This window comes from Carassius gibelio, chromosome B21 (assembly GCF_023724105.1).
Source record: "Carassius gibelio isolate Cgi1373 ecotype wild population from Czech Republic chromosome B21, carGib1.2-hapl.c, whole genome shotgun sequence".
NCBI lineage: Eukaryota > Metazoa > Chordata > Actinopteri > Cypriniformes > Cyprinidae > Carassius > Carassius gibelio.
Window position 1 is genome coordinate 10,803,343 of NC_068416.1, and position 15,479 is coordinate 10,818,821.

General features: G+C 37.8%; 1 protein-coding gene and 1 non-coding gene across 5 annotated transcripts; both read left to right on the forward strand.

Moving 5' to 3' along the window:
- Positions 1–91: 91 nt before the first annotated feature.
- On the forward strand, positions 92–11,045 carry uimc1 (ubiquitin interaction motif containing 1). 4 transcript variants are annotated; one of them, XM_052587526.1, is made up of 18 exons: positions 92–1,088; positions 1,432–1,507; positions 1,610–1,737; positions 2,165–2,422; positions 3,681–4,163; positions 4,766–4,832; positions 5,836–5,930; positions 7,292–7,675; positions 7,899–8,144; positions 8,855–8,916; positions 9,427–9,542; positions 9,633–9,688; positions 9,837–10,050; positions 10,170–10,227; positions 10,326–10,434; positions 10,501–10,549; positions 10,638–10,683; positions 10,781–11,045. In XM_052587526.1, the coding sequence occupies exons 1-18, from the start codon at positions 981–983 to the stop codon at positions 10,947–10,949; spliced, it is 2,724 nt and encodes a 907-aa protein (XP_052443486.1). In that variant the 5' UTR covers positions 92–980; the 3' UTR covers positions 10,950–11,045. The 4 variants fall into 4 exon arrangements, with proteins under 4 accessions (XP_052443486.1, XP_052443487.1, XP_052443488.1 ...); XM_052587527.1 differs by having other exon boundaries at positions 4,766–4,808; XM_052587528.1 differs by having other exon boundaries at positions 3,681–4,055.
- On the forward strand, positions 5,129–5,258 carry LOC127986723 (small Cajal body-specific RNA 14). Its single transcript, XR_008160929.1, has one exon. It is a non-coding gene; the product is annotated as a small Cajal body-specific RNA 14 (non-coding RNA).
- Positions 11,046–15,479: the final 4,434 nt, after the last annotated feature.

Consider the following 15,479-nt stretch of genomic DNA (forward strand, 5'->3'; position numbering starts at 1 on the left):
TTTTGCTAAATGAATCATTACGTTACTTTCTAACCTGGCAAGTAAAGTTGGCATTCTTTTAAGTTACGTTTAATCTCCAAACTGCAATTTTACCAGTTTTAAGTGTTATTAATGCTTAATTCCTCTTACGATTTGAGAGGAATATGTAATTATTTGCACCTCAATTCTTTTATCTTTTTGCTGAGTCGAATCTTTCAGTGACTCGGTTCACAAAATCCATTCAAGTATGTGTTCCAGTCCGAGCTAACACTCACTGAACAACAATTCTGTTGTCACGTTAAGTGTAAATTCAATTTTAGTTTTAAAATGACTTTTGCTTTTTCTATTTAAAAAACGAATTGTTTTATGAGCTGGAACACATGAAGTTACAATTAATTTCCTTAATTTATGTGTAAATGTTTATGTTCCTTAATAAAATGTGTGACTAGATGACTTTTAAAATGTGTTAATATTACATACGACGTAACACATTTTATATCCATCAAATTTTGTGGAGTTTTAAAACCATATTTTGTTATTAAAAGCCTATATGTTAGTGATGGAGTTTAATTTTAATATAATTTATTTTTATGTAGTTAATATCGCATTCTTATTTGGGTTAATAAAAACCTAATAAAGGTTGTAATGACGTAAAAAGAATCATTGAATCTCTTTTGAACCAGTTCTTTGAAACAAACGAACGATTCGCGGAAATGACTCGAACTTCCCATCAAATCAAAAAATAGTCCCCGCTCGCGCGCTGTCGGTTGTGACGTAACGTCTTTCCTTGGCCCTCATGTCACGTGACACGACAACCGCCTGTGAAAATATCTTGGAATCGAAGTCCTTGTTTTTCTAGCCTTTGACCGACCGAGCTAACGTTGTATTATCGAATTTGAAAATTGAACGTGTTCAGTAAAAGTTTATGAGCAGTTAGAGTCTCACCGAGTGTGTTTAGAGGTGGACACAGAGGTAATTCATGTTGTTGAGGTCGCGACAAGATGCCCCGCCGGAAGCGCACAACAGATGAAGGCGGAAGAAAAGCGAAAGTCAGCAGAGTGGAGCCCAATGAAGAGATCCTGGAGATATCTGACTCTGAAAATGAAGAGGTACTGTTTATAGAGTAGACAACCACATACTGTGTGTTTGGCTTCGTTTAAAGGTTTCTGTGTGGTTTAAGAGTTATCTAAACGGGACAGCAACAACGTTTCCTTAATAATTACCATGGTAATGATTGTTTCTAATAAATTTCGCTGTTAGTACTAGATATTCAGTATTGGGTATATTGTGCTAATTTCTGTTACTGTAACATCACCCTAATGGAACTGCAAAAATAAAATTGAAAGATTTTCCAAACATTCCCCTGTCTAACTATGAAAATTTATGCTAAATTATAATGGTGGATTATGAGGAATGAAAAACCAACTTGAAATTTGGCCTTTATATCTTCAGGAGGAAGACTGCTCAATTAAACGGTCCTCTCGGACAGCCAGGTGGAAACGAAGGAAGAATCAATCTCAGCTACGAGGTACTGTATCTCAGAATTTCACAACAGATCATTAATTTTGCCTGAAAAACTAGGTGTGCATTTGTTTAGACCTGTTTGTGTTGTTCTACTTGCGATTTTCAGACATGACAGAAGAAGAGATGCTGGACCTGGCCATGAGACTTAGCGCTGAAGAAGCAAACAGTGCTGCCCATAAACAACAGCATGAGGACGACGGCGACATACAAAAAGCCATAGCACAAAGTCTTAATGTTGGTGAAAAAATGATTCTCATAAAGGGTGTTATACATTATATGACGTTTAAAATTGGAAAAGATTTGAAAACAATAGGCATCGGTCACTTTTGCAGTTTGTAACTGAAGAAAACTGAGTGTCATACACTAAATGATTGAGTATCTCACATTACTAGACTTAAAGTGATTCCGAAAACAAACAAATTCACTTAGAAACGTGTGCCTCGCTGCTGTGATATGCATAAAAAGAAATTATATCATGAACGGAAAATATCAAACAAGAATTTATGCCTTTTATATCCTACGTTATTTTTCAGTGAAATCTGTCAACTCCAACTGGCCAGAATCATTTCATTAAGTAGCGTTGACTTTTCTAGACTTAAAATATTTGACCAGTCAAAGAACGAGATGGTATTAATAAAAACAACTGCTTGTATTTCTTCAGGAAAGCACTGGAAAAGCATCGGCGGGTCAAGATGAAGCAGCCAGCTCTACAGATCAACCACAGCTGGATGTAACAAATGCGATATCACGCTTGAGACGAAAACTGTCATACACCGGCCGAGATCAGACACACAGTGAGAATGAGAGGGAAACGACTAGTCCACTTCCAGAAATGCCTGATCTGTCACAGGCGACCTCCTCGCATCTTTCAACGAGAAGTTCTCCAACTCTGGTCTCCAGTCCTTCTGCTAAAACAAAGGTTAGTTGTTATTAAACGGCTTCACATAATATTATAAAATTATACTTCCAAACATTGTCTTCTTCATAACCTTGTAAAACCTATTTCATATGCACACCTCTAAATGATCAACATTGTCAAAATTTTGCTGATCTGTTGTACACAATCTTCTATATGCCTCCTGAGCCCCTTTCACACTGCCATTCTGGCAAATACACGGGTAAAGTGTTCCGGCAATTGTTCCCGGGTCGCTAGATTTGCACTTTCACACTGCCAGTGATTACCCGGGATATGTGCGTGCTTTCACACACAACCAGTAAAGATCCCGTAACGACACGTGACATCAGCGCGTGACGTGTAATGTACGAGTCGAAAACGCTAGGCACGTGATACTTTCACTGAAGCAAGCGAACGGTCTCGGCGCCAGCGCGGAAAGTGAGGAACTAACTGATCTCTGCTTCATTATAGTTTGCACATATGTTTTCCTTGCGAACTTTGATCTTTCTTCAAAACAGCCGGTAAAAGAGTCGTGCGATAATGCGCGTCATCACTTCGACACAGAATTAGATCTGGCTTTTGTTCACACAGCGCTCGTTCCGGGTCGAACCCGGCAATGTTACTAGGTCCCCGACTCGGGTTCAATGTGGGAATCAATCCTGGGATGTGGTTGCTTTCACACAGAATCCGACCCGGCAATGTTCCGGCAATATGTGCAGTGTGAAAGGGGCTCTGTTGTCTGACTGACAGTGTAAACTTTAGAAGGCTCTTTATTATAATTCTAAATCTATCTTAAACTATTCAATATGAAACATCAGGCTTTTGATGTATATCTCTCAGTCATCATTGTAATGTATTGCATTCCATGATATGTTTTCCACAACAAAAACTACAGAGCTTTGATCATAAAGTTAATCATTTAAATATCGTCTTACTAAGACATGATATGGTGATAAAGAGTGACTGGGGAACTGGGGTTTATATGCGTTTTATGGTAAGCAGTCTGCTATATCTCTGAATTATTTTCATTACAAGCATTACTGAAAGCTGTTTTTATTTTTTTCCTTTTCTGTTATGAGCTCTAAATTCTTATTTTATGATACTATATGAGCTATGTAAAGTTTGATGGATCAAATATGATGCATGCAAAAAAATAAAAAATTAGGATTTTGGTTCAACAACCTCTTCCATTTAAAAAAATAATAATAATTTGACATGGACATTTTTTGGTCAGGCTTTAATTACAAAAGTATTAACCTTAAAAAGTATTTTGTTTTCCTAGGAAAAGACCTCAGATAACCAGACAGTAATCAGCAACACGCCTGAACTCTTCAGATCTGTCTCCGATTCCCAGTCCCAGACATCCCCTCTCTTCACCAGGCATGGCTGCTTCATCCGTCATCCTGTAGTATGTGTAGAGAAACTGAGTCAGGACCTCATCCCTTCAAGCACAGACTCAAATGTTCACACACAGGACAGCGCTGCTGCCACATCCCCCAAGCAGGAAGATCTGCCCTTTTCCAAATGCCCGGTCTTTACTCAGAAAGACTTCAAACGAAAAATTGATTTGTTAGAGGACGAAGACTGCTGTAAAAATACTAATGCAAGTGAAGACGATACCCAAATATCTGATGAAGATACTCATTTACAAACACAAGTAAGCCAAGGTTTGAGCACAGGTCCAGATACGTGCCTTTCAGCTTCTAAAAGATCAAGCCCCAAATATGTGCCTAAAAACAGCACTGAAGATGTCACTGTAGCAAGTGTAAGTAGGTCATCTTCGAATGAGAGGTTTTAAAATTTGGGGTTTCGCATCAAGGATCAAAAAGTAAAGACATTTGTAATGTTGCAAAACATTATTATTTAAAATAAATGCTGTTATTTTTTACTATCTTGAACATTTATATTAAATAGTACAAATATTTCAGAATATTACAGTTTTATTGCATTTTTGATCAACAGCCTTGGCAAAAAAGCTTCCTTTCAAAAGCATTCAAAAAATCTTACGCCTTAACATTTGAATGGTAGTGTGTATTCCTCAGAGAACTGTTTAATAAGTCACTTGTATTTGTAGAGGACGAGCTTTACCTTGTTAAATTTTGGGTTAGTCCTTTCTAACATTCTTTGACTTAAAATTGCACAATCCTGCTACTTGAGACCTACGCAAGAAGGTAAAAATCAGCAGAAATAGTATGGTATCTTTAAATGTTTGGCATACTATGTTGCTGATTCTCTCACATACTGTGTAGGATGCATAATATGTGAATTGGGTTTGGCCTGTATCTCCGGAGATGAGATTGAGCACCCTTAACTGACATTTTTTACCTCTATTTGTGTTCTAACTCTTTTGTGTGATCATTTTAACAGAAAACCCCTAATCTAAAGCAAGTGGAGGATCAGACCACTCGGGGTGAGAATGTAAAATCTGACACTGGTATGCCATTTCTTGCACTCATCTTCTCTTGGTGTTTGCACCATTTATTCAAGAGCCGTAGAGCCTAGAACTAAGAGTTTATAGTTTTCAAATTATCTTTGTCTGATTGCGCTGCACAAATTAACACAAATTAACGTGGAGACTTCATTTGCAAGTGGTATAAAGATGCACAGGTTATTTAAGGCCATATAGTTGTGTCAAACTAAATACTTCAGCGTTTAGTAAAGTATCATGGCAATTTGAGTTTGATTTCTGCAACAGAAAAGCAGTTCTTCAATTCTTGAACAAGTTGGTGTGTGGTTAACCCACTGTTGCTGCAAGACTGAGCAGTGTTTTGCAGTATTTGGTACCACACAGAGTGAGTTTGGTTCCTGCCGACAGGGCCTGTCAAGTCATTGGGTTCTCTGTGCGATGGTTCCATACAAATTTTAGAAATACATAGTTTTGTTTTGCAAGGATGCATTAAATTGATTAAAAGTGATGGTAAAAATAGATTAACAATGATTTGTGCTTCAAATAAATGCTGATTCATCAAATAATCCTACAAGAAATGTTTGAAGTCTAAACGTCCACACCAAGGACGATAACTATAAAGATAACAATAAAGATATAGTTATAGAACAAAAAAATTGTTCACACCACAGCTATAACAATAAAGGCTCAGAGAAGCGATATCTTGGGAATCATTTTCAGAAGGGTTGTTTCCAGCTGGTGAACGATACAAACATTGACACCCAACCAGAATCCAACCTGCTATAATGAGCTGGAGAATTTAAAGCGGCAGGCGCACGTGTGCTTGGAATAAACAGATGATATAATTCTCTGGTGTGGACACTAATGTCCTTATCTTTATAGTTACTGTTCTTGGTGTGAACAGGGTTTAAGACTTCTTTCAAAAACAACACAAACTTTTGTACTGTAGTATATAGCGATAGTTATATATGTGATTTTGTGCAGAACCCTTGAATTAGCCCTAATCATTTAATTGTGCTTTTAACTGCAGAAACTGCTCCAAACACTCAGTCTTGGAATGAATTTACTAGTCACATGGTCTTGCATTTAACAGATGAGGATGATGAAGATGATGCCAGTGAAGAGGTAGGTATGTTTATATTAAAAATAACTGCATGTTTAATGGCTGGTCAGTTGAACAGAAGGGCATAAGACATATATTCAGAATATTTGGTCATATTATGAAAGCATGTGTGGCGAGTGGGGCGGGGCCGAGAGGCGTGGGAACGTGGAGTGAGGCCAGGTGTAGTGATTGGAGATGAGCTACACCTGAGCCCCACCGCTAGTATCGAGTCCCACGTAGGAGATGGAAGGATATAAAACTGGAGTGACGACCGTGAAGGACGAGAGAGGACCAGGCCTGGGATATTATTTTATGTTTTGGCTTTTATTTGTGCGCACCAGTCGTCCGTGAGGGGCTGGTGCGCCGTTTTGTATTTATTTATGAATTATTAAAATGCTTTTTGATTGTGCGCCGGTTCCCGCCTCCTTCTTCCCGATGAATATGGAGATTTGTTCATTACAGTGGTGCCGAAACCCGGGAGAAGGAGGGACGCGCTGCTGAAGATCCCTTGCCGCTGTGGTGAATCCGCGGTGCCCTCGAGCTGGCGAGGTATGTGCCGCCATGGACGCTCGAGGCGGTGGGCTGGAGCGAGTTGCCGGGGACGGGCGAGCTCGCTGCCGACCGCCCACGACAAGGAGGGGCGGCTGCCGTCCGTGAGGGAGCGGAGGAGTCGGCGCCGTTCGCCAGGGGGCCGGAGCCTGCCGCCTCCGTGACGGAATCCGGAGGGGCAGGGAACGGGGGACTCCTGCCGCTGCCCAAAATCGGAGGAGCCGTCGCCGTCCACCGGGCGGCGGAGGAGTGTCGTGCCGTCCGCCGAGGGCCGTCCAGTGCCACCGCCGGGCACCGCGGAGGAGATCACCCAGCCGGTGGAGGGCCGAGCAGCAGTGCGTCTGGGAACCGGATTTTTTTTTTTTTTTTTTTTTTTTTTTTTTCTCTCTCCCCTCTCTCGTCCCTGTCGCTCCTCCTTCCATCTCCTTTTCTCTCGCCTCGTCTGTCCTACCCCCAGGTTCCCGCAGGTCCCCGTGAGCGGTCTCCCCCGGAGGGAAGGGGGGGGGGGGGGGAGTAGAGCGCAGTCTCGGGAGTACCCCCCGGCCTGCGAGGGGCGATGGGGGTATGTGGCGAGTGGGGCGGGGCCGAGAGGCGTGGGAACGTGGAGTGAGGCCAGGTGTAGTGATTGGAGATGAGCTACACCTGAGCCCCACTCCACGTTCCCACGCCTCTCGGCCCCGCCCCACTCGCCACAGCATGTTATTGCCTTAAACCGATTAAGATACTGTTATGTGTTCCAGATCTTGAAATACAACATCTGGCATATGCCCCTATTCAGAATTTTGGAATATTCTGATAGCTATAGAACATAATTGGGAAATGTTGTCAATTCCAGGTTCTTTCCCCCAGCCCAGTGTTGTGCAAGGAAAAGATTTTTAAGCCAATCAAGACTAAGCTTTCCTCAACACAGTCATGCATCTCTCCAGCTACCATCACACTCTATTCTTCTACACAAGACACACAGATGTCCCGCTCTGTCCTGGAAGAGGACTCGAAAGCATCCAAGGGTGTGGAATTCAAGTCCTCCGGCTGTAAATCTCCACGTGCTTCGGTGGAAAAAGGAGAATGCATCTCTTACTACTGGGGAGTACCTTTCTGCCCCATGGGGCAAAACCCAGACGAGTACACGCGTGTGATCATGTGTCAGATGGAGGTGTACGAGAAGAGCCTGAAGGAGGCCCAGCGAGAGCTGCTGCACAAAGCAGACTGGGGACAGCCAGTGAGTGACATCAGATGCATTCATTCAGTCAAAACATCATTTACAACAGTAGAAACTCAAACTTACCAGCTTTCCTCATGAAGTTGAATTATGTGACATTTACTATTGTTTTATGGCTGCCAAGACCACTGTCACAATATCTTTTTAATATAACAATTTAATGTAGAATGGCCAATGATCGATATATATTATTATATATATATAAAAAAAAAATTATGTATAGGTGTTACCTGGCTCAGAGAGGCCATTTGGTGCAAGGAGATGGAAGCGCCACAGAGCTCCTCAGCTGTCAGAAGATGAGGAGGAGAATGATGAAGAGGCAGAGAAAGAAAATAACAGAACCGCAGTAGAAGAAGAGAAGGACGAAGCCAAGGAGGAGTCTGTGGCGGGGTCACAGGATGATGCTGAGGGTGGACAGAGTGAAACATACGTAGTCTTGTCATCTCCAGAGACAAAAGATGAGCAAGTGGTTAGTATATTGTTCTTGATATCCCTCTAACCTCTGTCAATGTTCGTTGTTCAGATCTAGGATTGTCACCGTTTGAAATGATGTAGTCAGATTTTCAGCATATCTGCTTTGATCCATGGCTCCAGGTAGCTTTTGTGATTTAATTTTTATTTTTTAACGATATGTTATTCGTGTTATATGCTGTAACCTCTTTAGAGAGAGGGAATTATTAGGGAAAAAAGACACTATAGGGAAAAACAAGGTTTTTATTCACCAATCAATTTTCAAGTTCTAGGCCATTTTGTTTTTTTTATGGAACTTCGTACAAAGCGGAGTCTCAACTTATTTATGAAAGATATTACAGAACAATTAGATTTTCTATTTTACTTTTTAACAGTATTTTAAAACCTATAAAATTATATTCCTTCTCTATGCATTGTATCTATACATAGATATCGATATCCTGTTTTGTAATAGAAAGTCATATTCTGTTTTGAATCCCTAAAGTGCTCCTGAGACATTCATTTGAGGAAAGAAAAAAAAAAAAAAAGAGGAAAATAGTCCATAGCTGGGTCCCAGGAGGATAGAGGATTTTTGACTTGTATTTTGGTGTAATACCATCATCAACCACAAGATGACGCGCCATTTATTATATATACTGAAACAAAGACAGAATGTTGTTGAGAATGTTGCTGCACCTGTTACTGATAACTTGTTTGCTTTCTCACCAGGAAAAAACCTCTTTCCTCAGCCGTGAGGAGCCTGTAACTGCCGCTTTAAATAAACCTTTCAGGTAACCTTTTAGGTGTCTCGTTCTCTTAACTCTGAGATGTAGTTACATTAAAAAAAAGAATCATTTTTTTTCCACACACAAAAAACAAAAACAAATTAAAAACACAATTGAAAGTTGCTCTGGTGTTTTTATTTCCATCAAAGTAGCTTTTTGCAACTTGTTACACATTTCATCCACTGAAAGAATTGGGTGACGTGCTCATGTCAGAAACACCAGAAGTCACCATTAAATTTGTTGCAACCACTGCTGTGTGTGTGTGTTGTGTGTAGGAATAGATATACATGCAATTTTCCAAAGAATCCTGCAAAAAATAGGTTGTGGGTAGATTGAAAAGGTTGTACATTGTGTAATGTTTGAATTATTTTTGAAAATAAAGACAATGGCAGTACATATCATAATCTCATCTCTTGTTTTCCATACAGTGATGTGGACAGGGATTTACATTAGAAAACAAGGACACATAGCACCACAACAGTATTATAAAGCTGTCCTAACACATCTCGTTGACAGGAAAAGTGCTCCATGGGACACTTCAGATGAAACTCAAATACAATGTTCAGCTGAGCGGGAGGAAGAAGAGGCCCAGAATCACAAGCATTGTGAAGAGGATGAGATCATTTGTCCGGGTATGTGACTCAAGTTTCCAGCCCTTCAAAAGACGATGAAACCTTTTCCGCTGTTATGAATTACATTTAGTTTCATGTTCTTCATCACAGAGACTCAGATGACTCAAAACAGCACACCAGAATTAATGGTGACCAGTCCTGCTCAGGTACAGTAGCACCATATAACTCTGTTCCAATCTAAATGCAGCCTCCTGAAAGGAACCTCATACGACAGACTTTCATTTACAACCAGACAGGATCTGAATGAATTTCAATAAGACCTCATCATTTTAAGTGAGCATCCCTCATCCACAGCCCCAGTCTCGTGCTGACAGTGAGGTGATGGAGGTAGAGGAGGGAGGAGGTGCTTCTTCTGTAGAGGAGGAGAGGATGGAGCAAGAGACAGCTCCTTTTCACAGTCAGGAGATGGAATGCCCCTTGTGCTCCAGACTCTTCCCCTTCAGCAAGATCGAGATCCATGCGGCTTACTGTGATGGTGAAGCAGACCCCCAGGAAGAGCAACCACAAGGTTAGCTCTCTAATAGCACTTCTTTAACTTGTCAGTATGCAGATCTTATGATGCCAGCATGGCTGTTAATCGTGGAAGAGGTCGAGAAATCAGTGAAGTGAAATATTTTGTCATTGCAGTTGTTTCCCGAAGGAAAAGGACCAAAAGAAATTTTGATGAAACTCAGCAATCTGGCAAGTAGGTACAACAAACATTCAAACACTGAAAGATCATTATACAAAAATAGCAGTGTCATTAAAAAAAAAAGTGACATTTGAATTGTATTTTCTTTGCAGGTCGACACAGATGGAGAAGTGTTACATGTGTCAGGGATTTTTTACCCTCCAGGTGTATCCAGAACATGTCAGTTTGTGTATTGGAAAGAAAGACTCAAGAGCTAATCAGGTAACATCAGTTTTAAGTGGTTTTGTATTGTGTTTGTATCACGCGTCATCATAACTGCTTTTGCAGGAAAACGGCCTGCTTTCTGCTCTGGACCGGACGGAACGGAGACATACTGGTGTGTCATCTTTCTCTCATTTCTGGCATTTATGCCGATAAAGTTTGACAGATGAGGCCTTTTATTAGATTCAATTCTTTACTTACAGGCACTGATGAACCTGGACCATCTGATGTTTCTACAACAAGCAACTGGTACAGTTCCAAAATTTTTTACTAAACATGTTTAATGTGCATATGCCTTCATGTTTATCCAGATCGACAGTAATTAATTACATATATGTTTCCCCAGTGGCCTTGCTGATCCTGCGGTGGTGGGGACTTCTGAAAGTGGAGACTGCTCAGCGATGACTTCCTGTACCAGTAACGCCTTCACTCCTCGATCAGAGAACACTGACTGCCTTATTGACTCCTCTAAGACCAGCCAAAGACTCTCGAGAAAGAGAAAATTCAAAAAATAGTGTCAACGTGCTTTTAGGATCTTTTGTGTCTGTGCTTTTCAGTGCCTCTTCATTTGTATGGCTTTTTATAAAATAAAAAATGCACAATTGTAACTATTTAAGTCTTTGTTTTCTTATATAATTGTATTAAATAATATTGCCACTTCGTGAAAAGTCTGATTTGATATTTGTCTTTATATCGCTCATCTGCCGGACCACCCATCCATGTAGTGGTGGTCACATTTACTGTAGCTTGGCCAATTTTAATACAATTTTAATCCACAATTTCGCATGAGGATGAAAAAGTTCTCCACGCATATGAACTAGAGGATGACTAGTAATATTTAAACCACATGGAATTAAGTAATTCAATATCAATATGCAGATCTAGTTTGTTTTATTAGCTTAAATAAACTTCAGTAAGTTTTAGGATGATAGATTTGGGATAAGCGGAGTCAGATTTGTATGCAGTGATTTGTGTGGCAATAGCGCCACCTTGTGGAAGTTGCATATTGCAGCTCTTCATAATAAATTACAGTAGATAATATTTATACAAAAGCTGTTAAGATTTTAGAGCTTTTCTGCTCCTGGGGTTGGACGAAGAGAGATCATCCAGTGACCAGCTTTATTATTGATATCTTTGATATCAATAATAATATTATCTTTGATAGTAATTTCATTGCATATTATTAAAAATTAAATAACTTCTTTTTTAATATATTTAAAAATGTAATGTATTCCTGCTATGGAAGTTCCATGGTCCTTTAGAAATCATTCTAAGCAGATTTGGTGCTCAAGCAACATTACCTGTGATTATCAATGTTGAAGACAGTTGTCTGCTTGATATTTTTGTGGAAACTGTGATAAAGTGTTCAAAAGAACAGCATTTGTTTAATAATTTATTTAAAATATATATATATATATTTTTAATAGTTAAAAAAAACATTTACTGTCACTTTTAAATAAAAGTGATTAAGTGATTTACTGACCTCATTTATATATATATATATATATATATATATATATATATATATATATATATATATATATATATATAGCACACGAAAGTAATATGTATAGCATATGATGTTAAATATACAGTATAGCACATGTATATGTCACTCCTTAAAACAGATTACAATAACAAAGATGATGACTGAATTGGTCTGTGTCTTGCTGCTTTGCCCCTTGCACATGTGCTAATGTGCTGGAAGAAAAGAAAGAATATGGAGGGAAACACGAGGAATGCATGTCACAGAGAGAGGGGGTGGGGGTGACGCTCTCTGCGGGACAGTTCTCATTCCAACTGCTGTGACCCACTTATAAAGGGATTCATAAGAATGCCCTAAAGTATGGACAAAACATACTTTTTGTGCACCCAGTATATGTAATTGATAAGAAAATGTGGTGTTTATTTTACACTTTAAATTGTATTATTAAAAAGCATATTTTAATGATACATTTTATTGTTTTATATTTTATTTTAGTATCAATTTACAATAACACTAAATTTATTAACACTGCTTGCTGTATTACTTATCACAAACTAACAATAATTTACAATAAATTTACAATAAATAAAAACAAATCGACATTTACTGTAAATTCTTACAGTTCCTTTATTTAGTTTTCTCTTTATAAGGTTTTATGTTGCTAAAATATTTAAATATTATTTTACTGTTTTTTTTTTTTTTTTTTTTTTTTTTACTTTTTAAAGTAAAGGTGAAATAAACAGACTTAAAGAGCTAGTAATCATAATTATTAAAATAATCGCTCTTATGATGTTTTCTGGTATTATTGCAAAGCTTTAAAACAAGTTAATGAGATTGGACACTGAAATATGCTAAAATAGTAGCTAAAGGATATGAATGTGAATGATTATGCATGCAGAAATTCTTGGAAATGCTACACCCTATTTTCATCTTAGAAAACACAGAGCATGCAACCCTATCTTAGACACAAAAGGAAAGGAGTCTCCAGAAGTGGGGAAAACAAAACTTGGTACATAAGTTTTGAAAGAGGCCTGCATGTCTTGATTCAATTTTCATTGTAATTATAAACCATAGCTCTTGTTATCACTTGTGTGTAGGTGTTCATTTGTCATCAGGGTAAAGTCGCCACAAGTCACAGCTCTACATTTGTGAATGTGATATTATGAAGCATTTTTTATTCTGAAAAATGCTGAGACAAAGGCTTTTTTGTTGTTGAATTTGGAATGGATTTTAGTATTAGCTTAAAGGATTTCTAATCCCGAGTGAAACAGGTCCAGTTTTTGTTTCATTGACAAACTAGATTATCGGCCAATAACTCTTCTGGCAGAAACCCAGAAACCCTGTGGCCTACAGCCTCTAGGGCTCCTGCCTCTGACTTGTGGGAACTGATAAAACTAAAGAAGCTCATGAGCTGTTAATGCTGAGCAGTATTTCTTGCAAGACTGCAAACTAAAACATGAAGTGTCATATTTCATATTTCATTGCCAAGAGTGTGCAGAAAGGAAAACTGCTTCAATACGTATGTTGACATTTAAGCTATCTGATTTCAGGATGCCACAAACTTCCTGAGGAGCTTGCTTTTCCACTGAGTCAAGGTCAGTTTTAAAAGAAATTAAAGTAGTTTTAACTCAAAAGTACCATTGCTATGCTGTTTTGTCCAGCAGGCATTTCAGCCACTTCCTGTGGAATGTTTCCTCTCTCTGGCACTGCTAGGCTTTTGTTTATTTTTGGTATGATATCATTTTCTCAACTTAAATTAGTTTTAATACTTTACCAGCCCAGCCAATGCTGTTATATATTGCAATATTAGTGTATGTGTGTGTGTCTGTCTGTCTGTCTGTCTGTCTGTCTGTCTGTCTGTCTGTCTGTCTATCTATCTATCTATCTATCTATCTATCTATCTATCTATCTATCTATCTGTTATAAATAGTTTTGAAGTATTTAGATTAGTGCGGTTAATTAATCGCAATTAATCGCATCCAAAATAAAAGTTGTTTTTATTTACATAATATAAGTGTGTGTATTGTGTATATTTATTATGTATAAATACACACTCATGCATATATATTTTAGAAAAAAAGTTTTATTTCTATATTAAATATATATATAATATAAATTATATAAATATAAATACATGCATGTAATTACACATTATATACAAAATAGTATGTGTGTGTTTACATATACATGATTAATATGCACAGTACACACACATATATTACACAAAAACTTTTATTATAGATGCGATTAATCGCGATTAATCGTTTAACATGACATTTATATATAACATTTAGATGCGTGTTAAATCTTATAAATATAAACATACGTCTTATAATTTATAAGATTTATAGCATGTTATAAATATAATATGTAAGCATGTTATGAAATACAATCCAGCTGTGTGAGACAAATGCCAGAATACATAAGCAAAATGAAACGTCATACTTGAATAAATCTTTGATATAAAGTGGCTGCACAGACAGTGAAGACATTTGTTCGAACAGGTGGTTTCTATCAAAAGTTCCTCTGTCTTCAAGATTTCCAGGTTAATCTGAGGTATAGTCATTTCAAATGTCCATAAGAACCAACAGAGTTCATTTCTGTCTAAGCCTATTAGAATAGCTTGTGTCTACTGTACTGTATATCTTGAGGCTTCCAGTAAAGTTGGATGGTTCAGGGATTTTAATATAATAGTACTTGGCTGTAAAACAAAAAAGGAGGCAAATTTCCTGGTTTGGGATCTAAATGACCTGATTCTGTATTTAGGGGAACATGCCTGAACCACAATAAATGTGCGTCAGAGAATTTGTATGTATTTATTTCTTTTATTCTTCCATCCTCTACCCATTACCCATTTAATTGGTTTAGCTTAAGAGTGCTTTTCTGCATGACCCACTTAATTAGGACCTATGTACATTTTTATTTTCTTCGAAATATTGTTAAAGTGTGTATCGATGCTTTTCTATTGAATTTTCTATTTCTAGTTTTTTCTAATTAGACATTTGTAATGATGAAGTTGCAAATTAGTGCACTTGAAATATGTAGCCTATTAGTAAATGTAATTGAATAGCACACTTCAAATTAATATCAAGCACTTTTGTATGTTAGTCCAAATATCAAAATAATTGAATGCATACGTTTTTAAAGCACAACGAAAGATTATTAAAACGTGATGATTTAAAATGTGGGCTACTTTAAAATAAAACTATGAAAACTTTAAACATTCTTTTTTTTTTTACATCATCAAATTATGAAAGTTTACGTGTAACAAAAACAAAACAAAAAAAAAAAACATTAAGGAAAGTATACTCTCTTTAAGTGTCCTTGTATTTCATTCATATTATTTCATCTGGAGGTACAGTGTATTTGACTATAGGTATGACTTGTCCATTATCACGCATGCGTAAATTACCCGTTTCAAATAGCCTAGCCTAAGCAAAAGACGTTATTGATCCATTTACAAATCAATTTTGTTGCAGTATTAAGAGAATGTTGAGCGTCTAAGCACCTCTCGACTGTCATATACTAGAGATAAATCGACTGAGGAGAATGCAGAGTT

Coding starts and splice junctions, on each gene's coding strand:
- uimc1 (XM_052587526.1), top strand. CDS start 981: ATGCCCCGCCGGAAGCGCACAACAGATGAAGGCGGAAGAAAAGCGAAA. Junction 4,833..5,835: donor GAATGTAAAATCTGACACTG/GTATGCCATTTC, acceptor TTTTAACTGCAG/AAACTGCTCCAAACACTCAG. Junction 10,228..10,325: donor GAAACTCAGCAATCTGGCAA/GTAGGTACAACA, acceptor TTTTCTTTGCAG/GTCGACACAGATGGAGAAGT.